General features: G+C 46.3%; 1 protein-coding gene across 1 annotated transcript in view; it reads right to left on the bottom strand.

The window, feature by feature from the left end:
• The window catches only part of ICE2 (interactor of little elongation complex ELL subunit 2), a 1,950,511-nt gene extending 1,937,368 nt beyond the window's left edge, over positions 1-13,143 (bottom strand). The window contains exon 1 of the mRNA XM_069623082.1: positions 13,068-13,143. Coding sequence (XP_069479183.1) covers positions 13,068-13,090 — 23 coding nt within the window. The 5' untranslated portion in view covers positions 13,091-13,143. The remainder of the gene's footprint in view (positions 1-13,067) is intronic.
• Between the last annotated feature and the right edge of the window lie 2,710 nt (positions 13,144-15,853).

Genomic DNA, 15,853 nt, shown 5'->3' with positions numbered 1-15,853 from the left:
TTCAGCATACTGGCGGTTTCCACTTCTGACCCTTCTCTGAAGTGGAACGACAGTGTGCTTTGAGGAGGTGTGGACAAGGATGGGATAGGGTTGGATAGGGTTGGTGATCAGGGCTTGGTTTTTTTCTTTTTTCAATTGTAGCAAGGTGATTTTATCATGCATAGCATTTTGGATGTTAATACACCATGCTTCGTCTTTGTAGATCACAGTGGGGGGAGTGGCCAGCGTTTCGAGTTCTCTGAGGATTTCAAAGATTTCCTGAGAATTAGAGCTGGCCTTCGTTATCCTAGTCTTAAAGGCTGCTGCTTTAGCTGTGATGATCACATGTTTATATTCTTTGGCCATGGAGTTGAAGGAGGTTTTTAATTGGGCAATTGGGCCCTTTCTCCTAGCCACATCTGCTCATCTTTTGTTCAAGCGTAAAGCCTGCAGTTCAGGGGCAAACCATGAATTGATATGTCCGGTCAGAAACATTCATTAATAAAACCTAGGTCAGCAAAAGCTTAAGAAACTGCTGTGGCAGTAATGTCACAGTGGTTGTTCAGTCCTAAAGTGAAGTCTGAGTATTAGGGTCCTAGTTGATGGTTTGAGATTTGTTCCTATCGTGTGAACAAGGTTTTCCTCAAATGAGGTGACTTGGCCTGGCGGTCGGTAGAATATGTGGATAGAAATGGAGTCTGTTGGGGCGGTGGTGAGTTTGAATGAGGAGTTCACAGTTATCTTCCATAGTGAGGTTTATCTGTCTAATGTCGAGGGGGTCTCTGTATGTCAGCGCCTCCTATAGAGTTCTCTGTCTTTTCTGAAGATGGCAGAGCAGTCAGGGAGTGCTAGTGGACCGAAGGCTTGGTGTAACCAGGTCTCAGTTATAGCTAGTAGGTCAAGGTCTTGTATAGTGATCAAGTCATGTATGTCTATGGCAAGGGCTGGGAGCAACCTGCCGTTGATTAGGGTACATTTGAGGTGGGCAGGTGGCGGACTGGGGTCCTTGGTAATAGTAACTTGAGGGGAGGCCAGTGTAGAGAGGGCAGTTAGGGTAGCTTTCTGCGTAGTTGTGTGCAAGGCCGCTTGAGTTGTTGTTTGTGGGCTTTTCTTGAATGAGCTTGTTGTTAGTAGCCCTCAGACTTTATATGGTGGTGTGTAAGGGACAGTGGCCAACTGGCCTTGGCATTTAAGAGGTTAGGACCAAGTTTGAATCCCTGTCGTGATCTAGTGCTTAAGTGGGCATTCCTGGTATTTATAGTAGTGGGCTGGCATTGGGGTTCGGACCTTGCGCATCCAAAGCCTAATCTGGCGTTCCTAACTGTAACAGTTGGTAGAGAGGTACTGACGTGCCTAGGAAGTCTATTGACTCCCATTTCATTCTCATCGGGAAGAAGTTAACTTGCCATGGTTAAATGTTGTAAATCATTATAGACAGGCAAACCACCTTGACAGTATTTGTAGCTCAATAGGATGGCGGTCACCATATAGGCCCACTACCACAGAGAGCCTGTCAATACATGGCCATTTATAAGCAGGGTTATAGAAATAAGTCAATCATGGAGCCCCCTTGATGTCCTCTACATGTGTATCTACCAGGGTTATCATTCGAAACTCGGCCATCGATGGAACACATGCCCCATTCAGTCAGTAATGCATAAAGTGCGAGACCCATTGGGCATATACGCAGATCTAACATAAAAGGCACCGGGAGTCCAACAGTCAATTTCATAAAACAAATAAGGTGGAGGACCATTACCAATTTTTAAAGTAACGTCACCTCCTAGGATCAATCAACTTTTACTAGCCCATCCACATAAAATATAGCACAATCCTGTTTTTTTGCAACAGGATAACATCAAATTCTTTCATCATCTCATCCTAGTTTCTTAGAGGCACCAGCAATATTCCAAGGAAGACATTATAGGGAAGCCTCAGCAAGTTCCTCAACCACTGTCCTATGACCATAATTACGCATTATAAAATCTGGTCCCGGGTAACAAAAATCCCTGGATGTTTCAGTACACAAGGAGGGGCGGCAAAGGCAGGGTTTAACGATTCTACTTCTTCAAGAATTGACAACACATCGTTCAAACTTAACCCAGCTATTGTCTGGGTTTTTGGATTACTTTCCCCCTATTGTTCCTCGGTTTTTTGCTTTGTCACACAGAGTGGGACAGGGATGCCCAGACGAGGGTCCTGTTTTTGCTGGGCCTAGAGACCCAAGCTACTCCCCACTGATGAGGTCCAGCAAGGCCGAAACATGTTTGGGGATGCTTGTGGTCTCATGCAGAAGGTATGTGACCTAGTAGTTTGGGCTGGACTGCCCCTTTTGGGGTGGGACCAAGCCTGATTTGCATATGGTATTTTCCTTTCTGTAATGGCTTGGCAGGCGAAGAACGATGGTCTGGAGGGTTGCCCAGAGCAATACCAGAGGTTGAGATTCATTCTAAACCTTCCAGTCATCACATCTTTGCTTTGTTTGCATTTAACAGAGTACTTTTCTATTGTTTTCACCCATAAAGACTAGATCTCATGTAATATTTCTGCTATCTGGACTAACGGTTTATGTCCTAGTGGCTGTTCCAAAGCTTGTATAGCACACGCACAAGCTTTGAGAAAATTATGATTACATTAAACTACATTGTATAGTCTCTTATTAAGTGTCATTTATGTATGCAACAATTCAGAAGTCATTTCAACAAAGAGGGACTCAAGCTCATTAGAATTTCCTGGCGTTTGTGTTTAGTCATACTAAAGCACAATAGGCCATGCACAGAGATGCAAAGCGTTCGCAGCTGTGCAGTATTCGCTTTAGGCATGAACAACGACAGATGATCAGAAGCCATCAATCACAGCCCCATTTTTCCCCCTGGGTAGACGCATAGCTCTGCTCTCTCCTATATAAATAGGAAATCGTGACAGTGTGCACGCATGTTAAAGGCTACTGTATGTGTGTCTGTGCTAATCTTTCTTAATGTATGCCTTTGTTTGCCACCGATATTGTTGATCACTTTGATCTCTTTAATACGCTCTCTCTTTTCTTGGGATTTGATCGAGCCCTGGCCTGGTTTGAATCATACCTAGCACCTGGCCAATTCTAGGACTCCTGGAACAACAACTTCTGCATTCACTTCTCTAACTGTTGATGTTCCATATGGCTCCGTCTTGGGTCCGCTCCTCCGTACACTATACAACTCTGCTCTTGGGGCACTGATCTACTCTTTTGGGTTCTCCACTTAGGTGTTTTTCTTCGTGGAAGACACACAAACCTTCTATTTTCCTGAACTCTCCCCTGATCTCCATATCAAAATTTCAAACTGTTTCTCTGCCATAAAATATTGGATGACTTTGCACTCTTGGATGTAAAACTCCTCCAAAACAGGGGCGCTCTTCTTCCCTGCCCAATACTCTCCTCACCTGCCTTTCCAGTTCCCGCAACTGACCCTCTCCTTTACTCTTCTTCAGCTAGGAACCTTGGAATCATCTAGGACTCCTCTCATAACTTCTCTCCTATCATCCCCAAAACCGCAGCTGCGACTCGTCTCAACCGTCTAAATATTGGGAAAATCAGGCACCTCCTTCCTTTCAATGCCGGCAAGCATCTCTTAACCAATCTTGTCTTCTCTAAACTGTACACCTGTGCCAGCATCATCTTTGTTTTCCCCAATTATGCATGATGTCCAATCGACAAGAGCATTAACTTCGATGCCAAGACTCTTTAAAATACCACAATTCACACCTACTTCCACTTACCATCACAAGGCTGGATTGCTGACGAGGTACAATTCAATTTCTTCTCCCGATTCACAAATCTATCCACGGTAAGGCACCAATGTATCTACCCTCCTCTATCAAGCTTTCTTGTAACCTCTGCTCTGCCTGGACTACCCTTGTGGCATCTCACCCTACCTGTGCTTCCTCTCACTTCTGCTCTCTGTTTTTGCTCTGCTTGCCCGAAATCTCTTCGCCCGGACATCCGAGAAATAGTCCATACTGATTTGTTCAAAGCCAAATTGAAATCCTACCTCCTTGCCTCAGAGTTATCCTCTTAACCCATCTCTCAAGGAGGTAACATTTTTCCCTCGTCTATATCCTGCCTCTTTCACTTTCTCTACCTCTGCTCTAACACTACTCCCATCAGGGCCACATCCCTGACACAACTGGCTTTAACACCCATCTGCACTTAAAAATTACTAATGTTGCTTGCCCTTAATTTATATAAGTCTACCCACATATGCCCCTGCTGACTTTTCCATTTACTCCCCAGTACAACCTGTCTAGAATGTCACTCAAACTCACCCCATTGCAAGTAGCTCAATGTTTTACGTCAAGTCTGATATCTTATCTATTGCACCTTCTTTTGTGCTGAAAAGAGCATTGTTATTCCCTGTATATAAATACAGATATGTATATGCAGTAGAGAAGGAACGTGCTGGACAATTTACATGCGACAGCCAGCCTCCAGTGCATCAGTGAACTTTATATTCCATTGCAATTAGGGCCAAGTTAAGGAATTGTGTGGTTCTAAATACTTGGCTTCCCTAATTTACATATGTGTTAACATCACTAGAAGTGATATCACAGAAACCAACATCAAAAGCAGTCTTTGGTACTAGAGGGTGGGATGCTGGAAATGCATTGTAGGGACAGGGCCTCCATGTCCTTGTCCTGTACTCCCTTATCAAGTGTGTTCTGTGTTTTCTACAAGGTGTCCATTTGGGACTCCTGGCAGGGCAGCTCTTCCTCTTTTTGGTCATGGTGAGCAGTTCCATGCTGAATTTGACAGGTGCTCAGAGTATCCTCAATTTTGGGATACCCAGGTCCTGCCATAGGAATCAGTGGATTCCTGATATAAGTCAAGATGGCCCCTGGGGCCTCTTGGTTTCTATAGCCTGTTAACCTGTTTTCCCAAAGTCCTGGGAAGCCCTGACCCTGTCCCTAAACTGGCTGTTGGGTGGAAGAACCATATACGGTATTGTGGGGCGGTCCAGGCCAGACTGGCTGGAGCCTTCCCAGTGACTGTATGTTGTGGGTACACCCTTGAGGTGGGACCTGTGTGAATTCTAAGTTATGGGTGTCTGGTTTCTGTGTGTGTGACACAATGAATGAGACAGCCCTGCCTGAAACTGACATGAATGCAGTGTGGTGTGCTGAAAGGCTGGGTGCTTGCCCCAATCCACATTCCTTGTTATGGTTATGATTGTCTGGGTGGAAGTGAATAGCCTGCATGAATGCCCTTCTGTGTGATTGGCTAAGTCTGGCTCAGCCAGAGTGAATAAGGGACAGATGTGTATATCTGGGGACCTCTCACTTCCCAATTTGTTCAGAATCTGAAGTTGAAACTTGAAGCTGCTTATTCTTTAAGCCCAGCTGGAAGAAGAATTGCTGCTGCTTTCCTTCGGCAAAATCTAAACGCTGTCGAGTCTGTCGAGGACTGATCCGAGAGAGTCTTGCCTGATTGAGCATTCCAAGGGAATCATTGACATAACATCTTAGACACACCTTTTTTCAATAAATGTTTATATTCAAAAGGAAAGACCTATTGGTTTAGTGGCACACAGAATACACAGAAAATATCATTACTAGATGAACATGTGTATTGTACAAAATACATATTCGCGAAACGACTCAAATTATTGGTACATATTAACATTGAATGTTCTGTTATAGAGAACAGGTGTTACAACAATTAGTGCAATTTCAAAACAAGGGATTGGAAAAATGGTAAAACAGTGTGGACAATAACACACAGAGGGTAAAGTGTGTTAGGTTCAAACATTAATAGATTGTAAATAGGAAATAAGGTTACTTTCTTGCCTTCATGACATTTAAAAAGTACTGAAACTATCCCTTGTCTGTCGTTTTGTAGGCAGCACACACACTGAACAGGCTTTTTCTACAAGTCTCTTTTCATCCTGATGAAGGCCCGTGTAAGATAGGCCCTTTCAATAGCCTACGAGGCTCGAAACACACCTGTGTAGACCACCTTACCCTCTGTGTGTTATTGTCCACACTGTTTTACCATTGTTCCAATCCCTTGTTTTGAAATTGCACTAATTGGTGTAACACCTGTTCTCCATAACAGTAGGTGTTCAAACATTCAATCTTAATATGTACCAAAAATTTGAGTCAAGTTTCTCGAATATGTATTTTGTACAATGCCGTGCATTTGGTTCATGTTCAGCCAGTAATTATATTTTCTATGTATTCTGTGTGCCACTAGACCAATAGGCCTTTCCTTTTGAATATAAACATTTATTGAAAAATGGTGGGTCTACAATGTTATGTCAATGATTCCCTTGAGATGCTCAATCGGGCAAGACTGACCCTTCTCATTTGTTTACTTAACGTAGAGCCCTCCTGGGCAGAACGGGGTCTTAACAAGGAGCCCTTGTATACTTTGTGATCCGATAGAGGACCTGGCTAGGAGACCTCTCCCCGAGCTGTAAGGGAACATCGTGCAAAAGCTGATCATCGAGGTGCCCTGGAAGCCAGTCCCGAAAGGCTGTCGACCGGAGAAGGGGTTCTCTGAGAATCTTGAAGTGAAGCACCAGGACATCAAAGTCCATTGCTTTCGACCGGGGTTCGGAGGATTTCCATAACCGCTGGAAGCCAGTCGAAGCGTGTCGGCCAGAAGCGGGGATGCCTTTACGCCATGCTGCTAGACGCCCGGAGACGCATCGCTCCACCTTTTCCTAAGAACCTTTGAACGAAGGGCTCCCTTGCCACCACCGTCAACAGCTTTGTCCCGCCAGAGAAAGTCGAGGTTGCGGCTACCGAGGAAAGTCCGCCAGTGGGTTTCCCACCACCAGCAAAGACGTCCCAGGGGCACTGACGAAGTGAAAATCCGAAGTCCAACCCGTGGTCGAATCCTGATCGCCAAAGCTATGCCGAGGTACGTGCACCGGCTGCAGCACCGACAGGCCAGAGGACCGCCGAAGCATCCCCCAACACCTGCTGCTGGGCCTACATCCATCACCAAGTCTTCTTTGCAGCACCAAACACTTTGAATCAAGGTGGACCGCATGCCCAATCTTATCAGGGCTTCCACGAACGATCGTCTAAAAGCACTGCGAAGGTCGAAGCTACTGCCACCACGCCAATGTTCACTTTTCTTCAAGTAATCTCGACGCCCTGTGGCTCCTGCTTTAAAGGGAGTCCACTCTCGATGAATCAGTCTACGGAACCGGCGAAGAAACTCTTTATCTCAGGTAGATTGGGGTGGTTGAACTTTTTGCCCAGGAAAAAAGAATGATTTTAACATTTATGGATTGATAATGCTCTTATTACATGTTGCCCAGTTGGGGGGGTTCCCTACACAGAATGCTAAAGAAGCATTCTGCCATTGTTTAACCTAACCTGCCTTCCTTCCTATGATCTATGTTGATACACCTTACTGAATGAATTGTATGCTACTTTATAACTGTCAGCAGTTGATGTATTTTAAAAGGAGTCCGAAGTATGGTACCACGTAGCCATTGTATATATTTGCCATATTAGAATTGCCAGAGTACAAAGTGTGTTATTAATTGTGTTTATACTCTGAACCTTATTTTTATATAAAGAACCGTGTTAGTACATAACAGTGTGTGGACATTCCTTTGTAAGGGTTTGGAAACTCACTGTACTTAAGAACCAGCCTGCATCACCTCCTGAGAGCTTAAGCCTTGGTTGCTCGTCCAAGCTACCATATAGAGAACCTTGGCTGGGGTGCTCTGTGCCTCTACTCTGCCATATAGAGGGCAGAAGAACAGATACCTTCCTTCAGTCTTACAGAGAGGAATCGCAGTCATTTAAATTGAGAGCGAAGAGACAATTTTGTGATGTGCAACATAGTTTCAATGTCATTATCATATGTCAAGCAATACCATGAGTGAGCCATTTTTTTAGAATAGTGTAGACTATCAATTGAATGGCTGGTGGGGATTTTGAAAGCTAAAGACCAGTGAAAACAAAGGATTTGCACCAGTATTACACACACTTCAATTAAGTGACAACGCTGGGATTTGAGGCCAGTTTGCAACCTAGGCACTTTATCACATAACTTAAAAGCTTTAGTTCGTACAAAAAGGTGGTGTTGAGCTTTCAAGAATACTGTTTTATAGAAAGGACTTAAAAAGTATAAAACACAGCAAGTATGGTGAGCACATGTAGCTTTATTTTTTCATTCTTGAATGAAAAACTGCAAGTATCGGATTGCAAAGTAATTAATGTAAAGCTAAAAACCATACCCTGGGTTTTTGAAATTTACTTTCAAGACATGTACATACATCCAAAAGGTACGGTAAGGCCGCATCCTTGTAGTCCTTGTTTGGCACAATCATGCTGCTTGCTATTACATATGATCCTACCAACAACCTTGATCTGATCGTCCTATCATCCTCACTTCACTACTTTATCTCCTAGGATCACCACTCACTCATCTATTTTACAATGCTCACATCACCCCAGTCTACCACTACAGGAAAATGTAAGCCTGGCTCGTTGGTCCCTTGTCTTGACCACATCTGTACCTTTATGCAAGCGCTAAACCAACGTTTTCACTCTGTTGTACTTGCCTTTTGTGATGAATCCATCGTCTCTCCCCAAAGGAGCCACCTTTGGCACTAGAGAGGTGAGCCCGCTAAGCTTAATACCCCTAGGGAACAGGGCAAGTGGGATCAGACTGGAGCTAACCCCCACCCACCCACTCCTAAGAAGGGACAGCGGTTCTCCTCCCACCCCCCCCCCAAGATTCCAATTCTACCTGTGTTTGCTCCATGGAGGTTACAATGACAAATAACCAGAAACTTCCTGTATAAATTGCTGGCGTGGCTTCGGACCCTCTGTGACGAGGGTTGAAAAAATAGCAGGAAGTCCCATCCCTTAACAGAGGCATAAAGAGTCCATCATCCTTAGAGAAAGGAGAGCGACATCTGCAGAGCGTCAGAAGTGTGGAGCACTCCCCTTTGAAGGCGAGACATGAGAAAAGCGCAGACTGTGCGCATCAGGCCCGACGGAGGTCGATGCATAGGCATGCTGAAAGCTGCCCTAGACATGGAGCTGGGAACGCCTGGTCAAGGACATCAACGCAGAGCTCAGCCCGCGCACCAACTGGCAGCACAAGAGGCGGGGGAGCCAGCGAGAGGAAGGCAAAAGTCCTTCCCAGGGATACAGAGGCAGAGGATGCTGAAGAACCAGCAACGCCACCACCAAACTTCCTCAGCCAGCCAAGGAGCATTGCACCGAATGGCAGGTACGCAGTAGCTCAAAGAAATCAAAGGGGTATAAGGGTATGCAGTGATAAAATTGCGGCAAAAATGTCACCTGAAAAAAATAAATAACAAAACATACATTCAAAAAAAAAAATAATGCAGCAAAAATGCCGTGGTTTTACCTGTTAAAGTGTACCCCGTTTAAGGGGAGCGGAGGTTGCAGGGGTGTCCCCCGCATCCTTTACATGGATTGCGGTGGCAAAATCAAAGCCTTTTTGCCGCAATATTTTGTGTTCATAGCTATTTTTGGCACGATTTTAACACATGGAACCGGCATAAGAGACCATATCCCAGGGTGGGGTGCAAGAAACCATTCCTCAAGGTGGGGGTCCATGGGGTTGATACCACTGGGTGGGGTGAAAGAAACCATATCCCCAAGGCAGGGTCCAATAGATTATACCCCAGGCGGGTGCAAAAAACCATACTCCAAGGCAGTTCCAAGAGTTAAAACAAGGGCGTGCAAGAAGAATCACAGCCTGAGGCAGGGCGAGAGAAGCAAGTACCCAAGAAGGGTTGTGAGAGAGCCGATCCCAAGCTGTGGCGAAGGAGGTCGACCTCAGAGTGGGGTGAGAACTATAGCAATTCTATAGAGAAGCAGAACCCCAAAGAACCAAACCCTAAAGGTGGAGATGAAATAAACCAAAGTCAACGTAAGGGCAGAAGACAAATGACCCCAAACTGGGTTGTGAGATACCAAACTCTTACCAGTACGAAGTTGTGGAGCCATCTCATGGAAAAAAGGTCTGCATTGCTCTGCTACAGAGTACCTAGAACCACACCATCGAAGACCTGATCCAGGGGACACGTCCGACTGGTTTCCGTTTGAGTTACCCATTGTAGAAAGTAAAAATATCCTCAAAGCGACTCGGCCCGAGACATCCTGGACTCTCCGATCTCGGGCGAAGAGGTAGAGACCATAAAATCCCTTAAAACCTCAGCTCCATGCCCTGACGGACATTCCACCAAATTCTACAATATTTTCAGGCACCAACTGCTGACACCATTGGTCAAACTCTAATTCCTTCAGGGAAACGGGCCCGATAACCCCCTCCATGCAAGAATCCATTACCGTCCTTTTACCCAAACCGGTGGGGGGGGGGCCCAAGGAACCCGGCCTCTTACAGACCAACTGCCCTGCCGAACATTGATGCCAACATCTACTCCAAGATCCTTGCGATGCGCCTTTCCCACATACTGCCTGACATAATCCATCCTGATCAGACCGGGTTCATTAGAAACAGATCTACAGGCGATAACATCCATAGGGCACTGGACCCAGTAGACCTGGCCACCCAGGACTCCCAGGGGCTAGCACTTCTGGCCCTTGACGCCACCAAAGCATTTGACAAGGTGGACTGGACCTTTATGAACCTCACCATGGAGGCCATTGGGTTTGGGCAGGAGTTCCGAGCCATGGTCCTGGCAAACTACAAGTCACCAAAAACCTTCCTAAGGATCAACGGCACCCTTTCCGACCCGATCTCCCTGACCTGCGGAACCAGGCAGGGATGCCCACTATCCCCACTCCTATTTGCCCTGATCATGGAACCCCTCGCCCAAAGAATCAGGCTGAACAATCTCATCAAGGGTCTCCAAGTTGGCTCCTCGCAACATAAAAATCGCTCTGTATGCAGACTATGTTTTGCTTACGGTCTCAGAGCCCTGTACCTCACTGATGCAGGTCCTAGCCGAGATAGATAGCTACGGAAGGGTCACTGGCTTCTCCAACAACTTTAACAAGTCCCCGGCCCTGGGAATAGGCTTAACCCCGACCGAGAGGGAAGCTTTGACCCCACTGTGCCCTATACAATGGAAGGCTAAGGCGATCCCTTACTTGGGCATCCAAGTCCCAGCGAACCCAAGGAACGTTTATCGTGTACATTTTCCCCCACTCCTTAAAGAACTGTAAGACAAACTGAAGCGCTGGAAGTCTCAAGAAATCTCACTAATGGTTTGCATCACTGCCTGAAAAATGAATCTCCTCCCCAGATTTATATATGCCTGCTCATCGCTCCCGGTTCCTATCCCGTCGCCATGCCTCCGGAACCTACAGAGGAATATGCTACGATTTATCTGAAGGGGGGAAAAAAAGCAGGATCCCCCAAAAAACAATGCAAGGTAATGCAAGACTGGGCGGTCTGGGGGGTACCCGACTTGCAGGGATACCAGATGGCAGCACAATTAGTGTGTACTCAAGCGTGGCAGGTATCCACTGGTCGTCCTAGATGTGAGGAGCTTGAACAGTCCCGCCTATCCCTCCCCCTACGCTTACTTCCACACATCCCACCCCCAATGCGGCGGACATGGGAGAGGCTACTGCTATCCACTAGGCACACCATAGACATTTGGGATGGTGCCCTGAAGCAGAAGGGGATCCCCGGAGGACTGAGCCCCTCATCTCCGGTATTCCATAACCCAACCTTCTCACCCGGGACAAACCTCCAGAACTTCACAAACTGGATCTCAGGGGGCATGGAGTCTCTGGGTCAGTTGTTTGTAAAGGGTCGGGGGGGAGCCCCGCACCTTCGAACAATGTAAGGAAGCCTTCCGGCTTCAGGAAAAAGACAGGTTCTCCTATATCCAGCTTCGCCACTGGTGCTACCACCCACAAACACGCCAGGCAGCAACCCGCCTCCCTACGGCACGGGAGCTGACGCTTATGGATCACCCGACCCGAGGTAAGATCTCTACCTTACACAGACGTTTCCAGGGCGACTTCTTCGCATCCCAAACCTGATGCATGGTACAATGGGAGACAGACCTAGGCCACCCTATAGAGGATTAGACCTGAGTGGATATATGACTCGTGCCCACTCATCATCGGTCTGCGTCACTAACAGGGAATACCCCTATAAAATCCTGCTGCGCTGGTACTACCCCCCTGAGGCTCCACCATATGAACCAGACACTTGACCCGGCATGCTGGAGACAATGCAGACAGCCAGGGTCCTTCCTCCATATGTGATGGACGTGCCCAAAAGCTCAACAATTCTGTAATCTCAATTCAATAATTTCGGGTTACAAAGCGCCACCTAATAGCCCAAATTAAAAATACGTGTTCATCGTTTAGTCTTTAGCAGCCAATGGTTACCAATTCAAACTTAGGCAGCAGCACCCTCTGGCGGAACTCAGTTGCAGCTGTGCTCAAGGTTGACAGTAAGAAATGGTTTCAGTGGGGAGATCAATGTGAAATAATTAATTATTTTGCAGATGCTATAGTTCGATTCAATATTAGTAACAATACCACAATATTTTGTAATCAAAACATCTATTTAGAAAAAGCTCACAGTAGACATTCAATAAAAAGATTGCACGTTTCAAACAGAAATATTACATAAATAGTGAGAGATTTTTTAATCGGGGATATCTCCTAATCATGCTGGGGCGGCTCATACTACCGACTAAAGAGGTCACATTCACACTCAATGTACGCTTTCTTCTATGATCAGTCGTCATGAATAAAGCCCTTTAGACGTAATATCATTCACAAGGAGCACTGAACAAGTGCGTCAACTAAAGGTATACGGGACTCGGCTAAAGTGCAATGATGTTTACCCTTTATACATTAAAAGGCATAACTAATGAGCCACCAAAGGCATCCTCTTAGGCAAAGTCTCCACTGCGCACGCGTCGTTTGAAGCGTCACTTAAATTTCGTACCAAGTGTGGTAGCAGCAGTAGCCACTCCACTCACAGTAGGCAGTTATCGGTTCCTCTCTTAAATTAACTCGCAAGCTGGTACGCACTGCACAGAAGTTTCCATCGCCTGAATTTAGTAAATACACGCCCTCTCACAAATATCCTTTAACTGAAAGACTATTTACAAGCTCACCAGTTTAGTTGTTCTGCCTCCATGTTGCCGGATGCGGCACGCACCTTTCCTTTACGCGGGCCTCGCAACTCTCCACTATGCGGCCACGTGATTTTAGAGAGCAACCACAACATCGCTCACTAGCGTCATCGCTGGCCGCCATGTTAACCTCAGGCAAGCCAGCATTGACGTATAGCATTCAACTGAAATGATTCAGAGGCGAGCTAGAGTTTTAGCGTTTTGACAAAACAGAAAGAAACATACCTAAACACGATTGCTGCTGCTTAGACACACCCGTTGATCTGAACGGTTGGTACATTTGCAGTTTATATAGTTGGGTTGAGGCATTTCCGAAAAACCGCCGTTCTCGTTATGGTTTTCCCAAAGATTTTTTTTTTCTTCTAACGATCTCTTGATCAGGGACGGCGTCAGGGCTTTCAACTTTAATTATTTGCAAGGGCCCCCAGCGTCTGCCCTCATGTTGCCACTCAGCTGCCTTATAAAACTGCAATGTATTCTATGACAAGACCGGAGGCTTTATATTATGCATTTATGGTAGTATCCCCTTTCTATTGTTAATACTTGGAAGGGACCCTGACCCCCCCACCTTCGTGCCAGTTACAGAAAGAGAATTAAAAAAACCCAAGCTCAAGCCTCGTGGTGTTATTTGAATCCTGTCTCATTGTATTGCGCCATCATTATTGTCACGCCTGCTTCACATTTGACAATGGCGATGAAGTGTTTATGTCGTCGAGAACCCAACCTCCTCCGCAAGATGACTGGAGCCTTCAGAACGTTGCCGGCCCACTGCGCATTCAGCCCACACCTCTGCACTTGTGCCGGCCCAAGCAAGAGGGAGTATACCTGCGGCCATACGATGGTAACCACTGCCATAGCTCTCAACTCACACGCTTTTGGCGGGTGTCACCCGCCTTTTAAAGGGCTGAATCACCCGCCAAGCCTCCTGCACGCCCATTCATTCCAATGGGCGTCTCACCCGCCAAAAACAAAATCGGGTGATTTCACCTGCCTTTGCAGCACAAATGGTTGAGAGCTATGCACTGCGGATGACTCACCGCAACCGACAACGCCGCGGGCAGCAGATCTTACAGCGTCATCACCGCGCATTGCCGCTCCATACCGACATCTTCACTAACCTAACAACACGCGCTGACTAATATCATACATGCCAACATTCTGACACGCCTGGGAGGGACATTTCTACAGAGAATTCGGGAGACAACAATTTCCCCATAGGAATGCTTTGGGGAAATCATTATTTTAGGCGGGAGAATGTGAGAAATTGCAGTATTTTTCACTAAAAAATCAGGAGTGTCTGGCCTAAATTGGGAGGGTTGGCATGTATGTAATATGTTACCTACACTGCCATGGAGGAAACGTTTCATCACATGCGTTTGACCTGCATGATACGTGGCACTCCAGGGACATGGTACATTTCTCCCTGCGGCTGCCAACCAAGAATCAAATCCTGCACCACAGCAGTTCAAGGACAACAACCTTCACGTTGCCCAAAGAGATGCTACATTTCATGCAGTGTAGACACTGACTGCATCACCACAACCCTCATTTCGTGCTCAGGAGAGCCAGATCCAGTCAAGAAAGCTTGCTAACAGAAGGTGAGCAATCAGGTGTAAGCCTCACAGGGCAATGTCTGACCACAAAGCGGTCAGTAGCCCCCATTCCACGTCAACTCCTCACGCGCAGACGGGGGAGAGCAGTCATGAAGCATTACAGTTACAAGCAATGCCACAATTCATTATATCTGACACTAGCAGACTGGCACCGAGATGGTCCAGATGGCACAGGATGAAAGACAATCCATCAAAGCGAATCAATACGTAAATTACCTGGTAAACAACGCAATGCCCAAATCCATCACGAAGGCGCAACTACTAGAAAGTCTCAAGAAAGACAAACTACTTCAGAAGATACAGGAATGCTTAAAGTCAGGCCAATGGCACAAAAGAACGACGCATGAACAGCCACTGACCGAAGTGGAGACCTTCAGGCTCATAAGGGACACCATTTCAATCTCCCCGAAAGGGCTCTTATTGAAGGAAAGTAGAATCATCATCCCAGCGAGCCAACAGGAACAAATACTTGCCCTAGCACACTCCGGACATCGAGGAATTGTCTCTACAAAAAGGCAGCTAAGGACCAAAGTGTGGTTCCCCCAGATGGATGAAAAGGTGGAACAAGTACTAAGCAAATGCATAGCATGCATGACAGTATTTGTATTTTTGTATTTGTTTTATTTATAACGCGCACCTTCAGGCCCAGAGGCATCCGGGCGCAACTTTAGACATGGTTACATATGCATTCATATATTCAGCTTTTAAGACAGTGCAAGTATACAAGGCATACAGTAATATACATATTTACAACATGGAGGTTAGGTCAGGTGTATTCCTGGGACAGGCTCCCAGGAGCATAAGAGGTCCGGGTTTCAGGGCTGGTTGAAGAGCCAGGATTTCGTTTTGGATTTGAAGGCACTAAAACATTCTTCAGATCTGATGGTAAGGGGGAGGGCATTCCAGAGTTTGGAAGCTAAGACGGGGAAGCTAGATCCACCCGCTTTTTGTAGTTTGAACCTGGGGATGGTTAGACAGTGGGTCTGGGCAGTTCTTTGAGGGCGGGTGGGCGCGTGGCGGGATAGATGGCTGCAGAGGTACGGGGGGGCTTGGTTGGCTAGGCATTTGTGGGTAAGACCTAAGGCTTTCAATGAAATTCTCTGTTTTACTGGTAGCCAATGTAGGTTGGATCTAGATTCCGAGATATGGTGGCTT

Source organism: Ambystoma mexicanum, chromosome 11 (genome assembly GCF_040938575.1).
Source record: "Ambystoma mexicanum isolate Mex_15411 chromosome 11, UKY_AmexF1_1, whole genome shotgun sequence".
Classification (NCBI taxonomy): domain Eukaryota; kingdom Metazoa; phylum Chordata; class Amphibia; order Caudata; family Ambystomatidae; genus Ambystoma; species Ambystoma mexicanum.
Note: the sequence above shows the minus strand (reverse complement) of the source record. Positions and strands in the feature narration are given on the sequence as shown.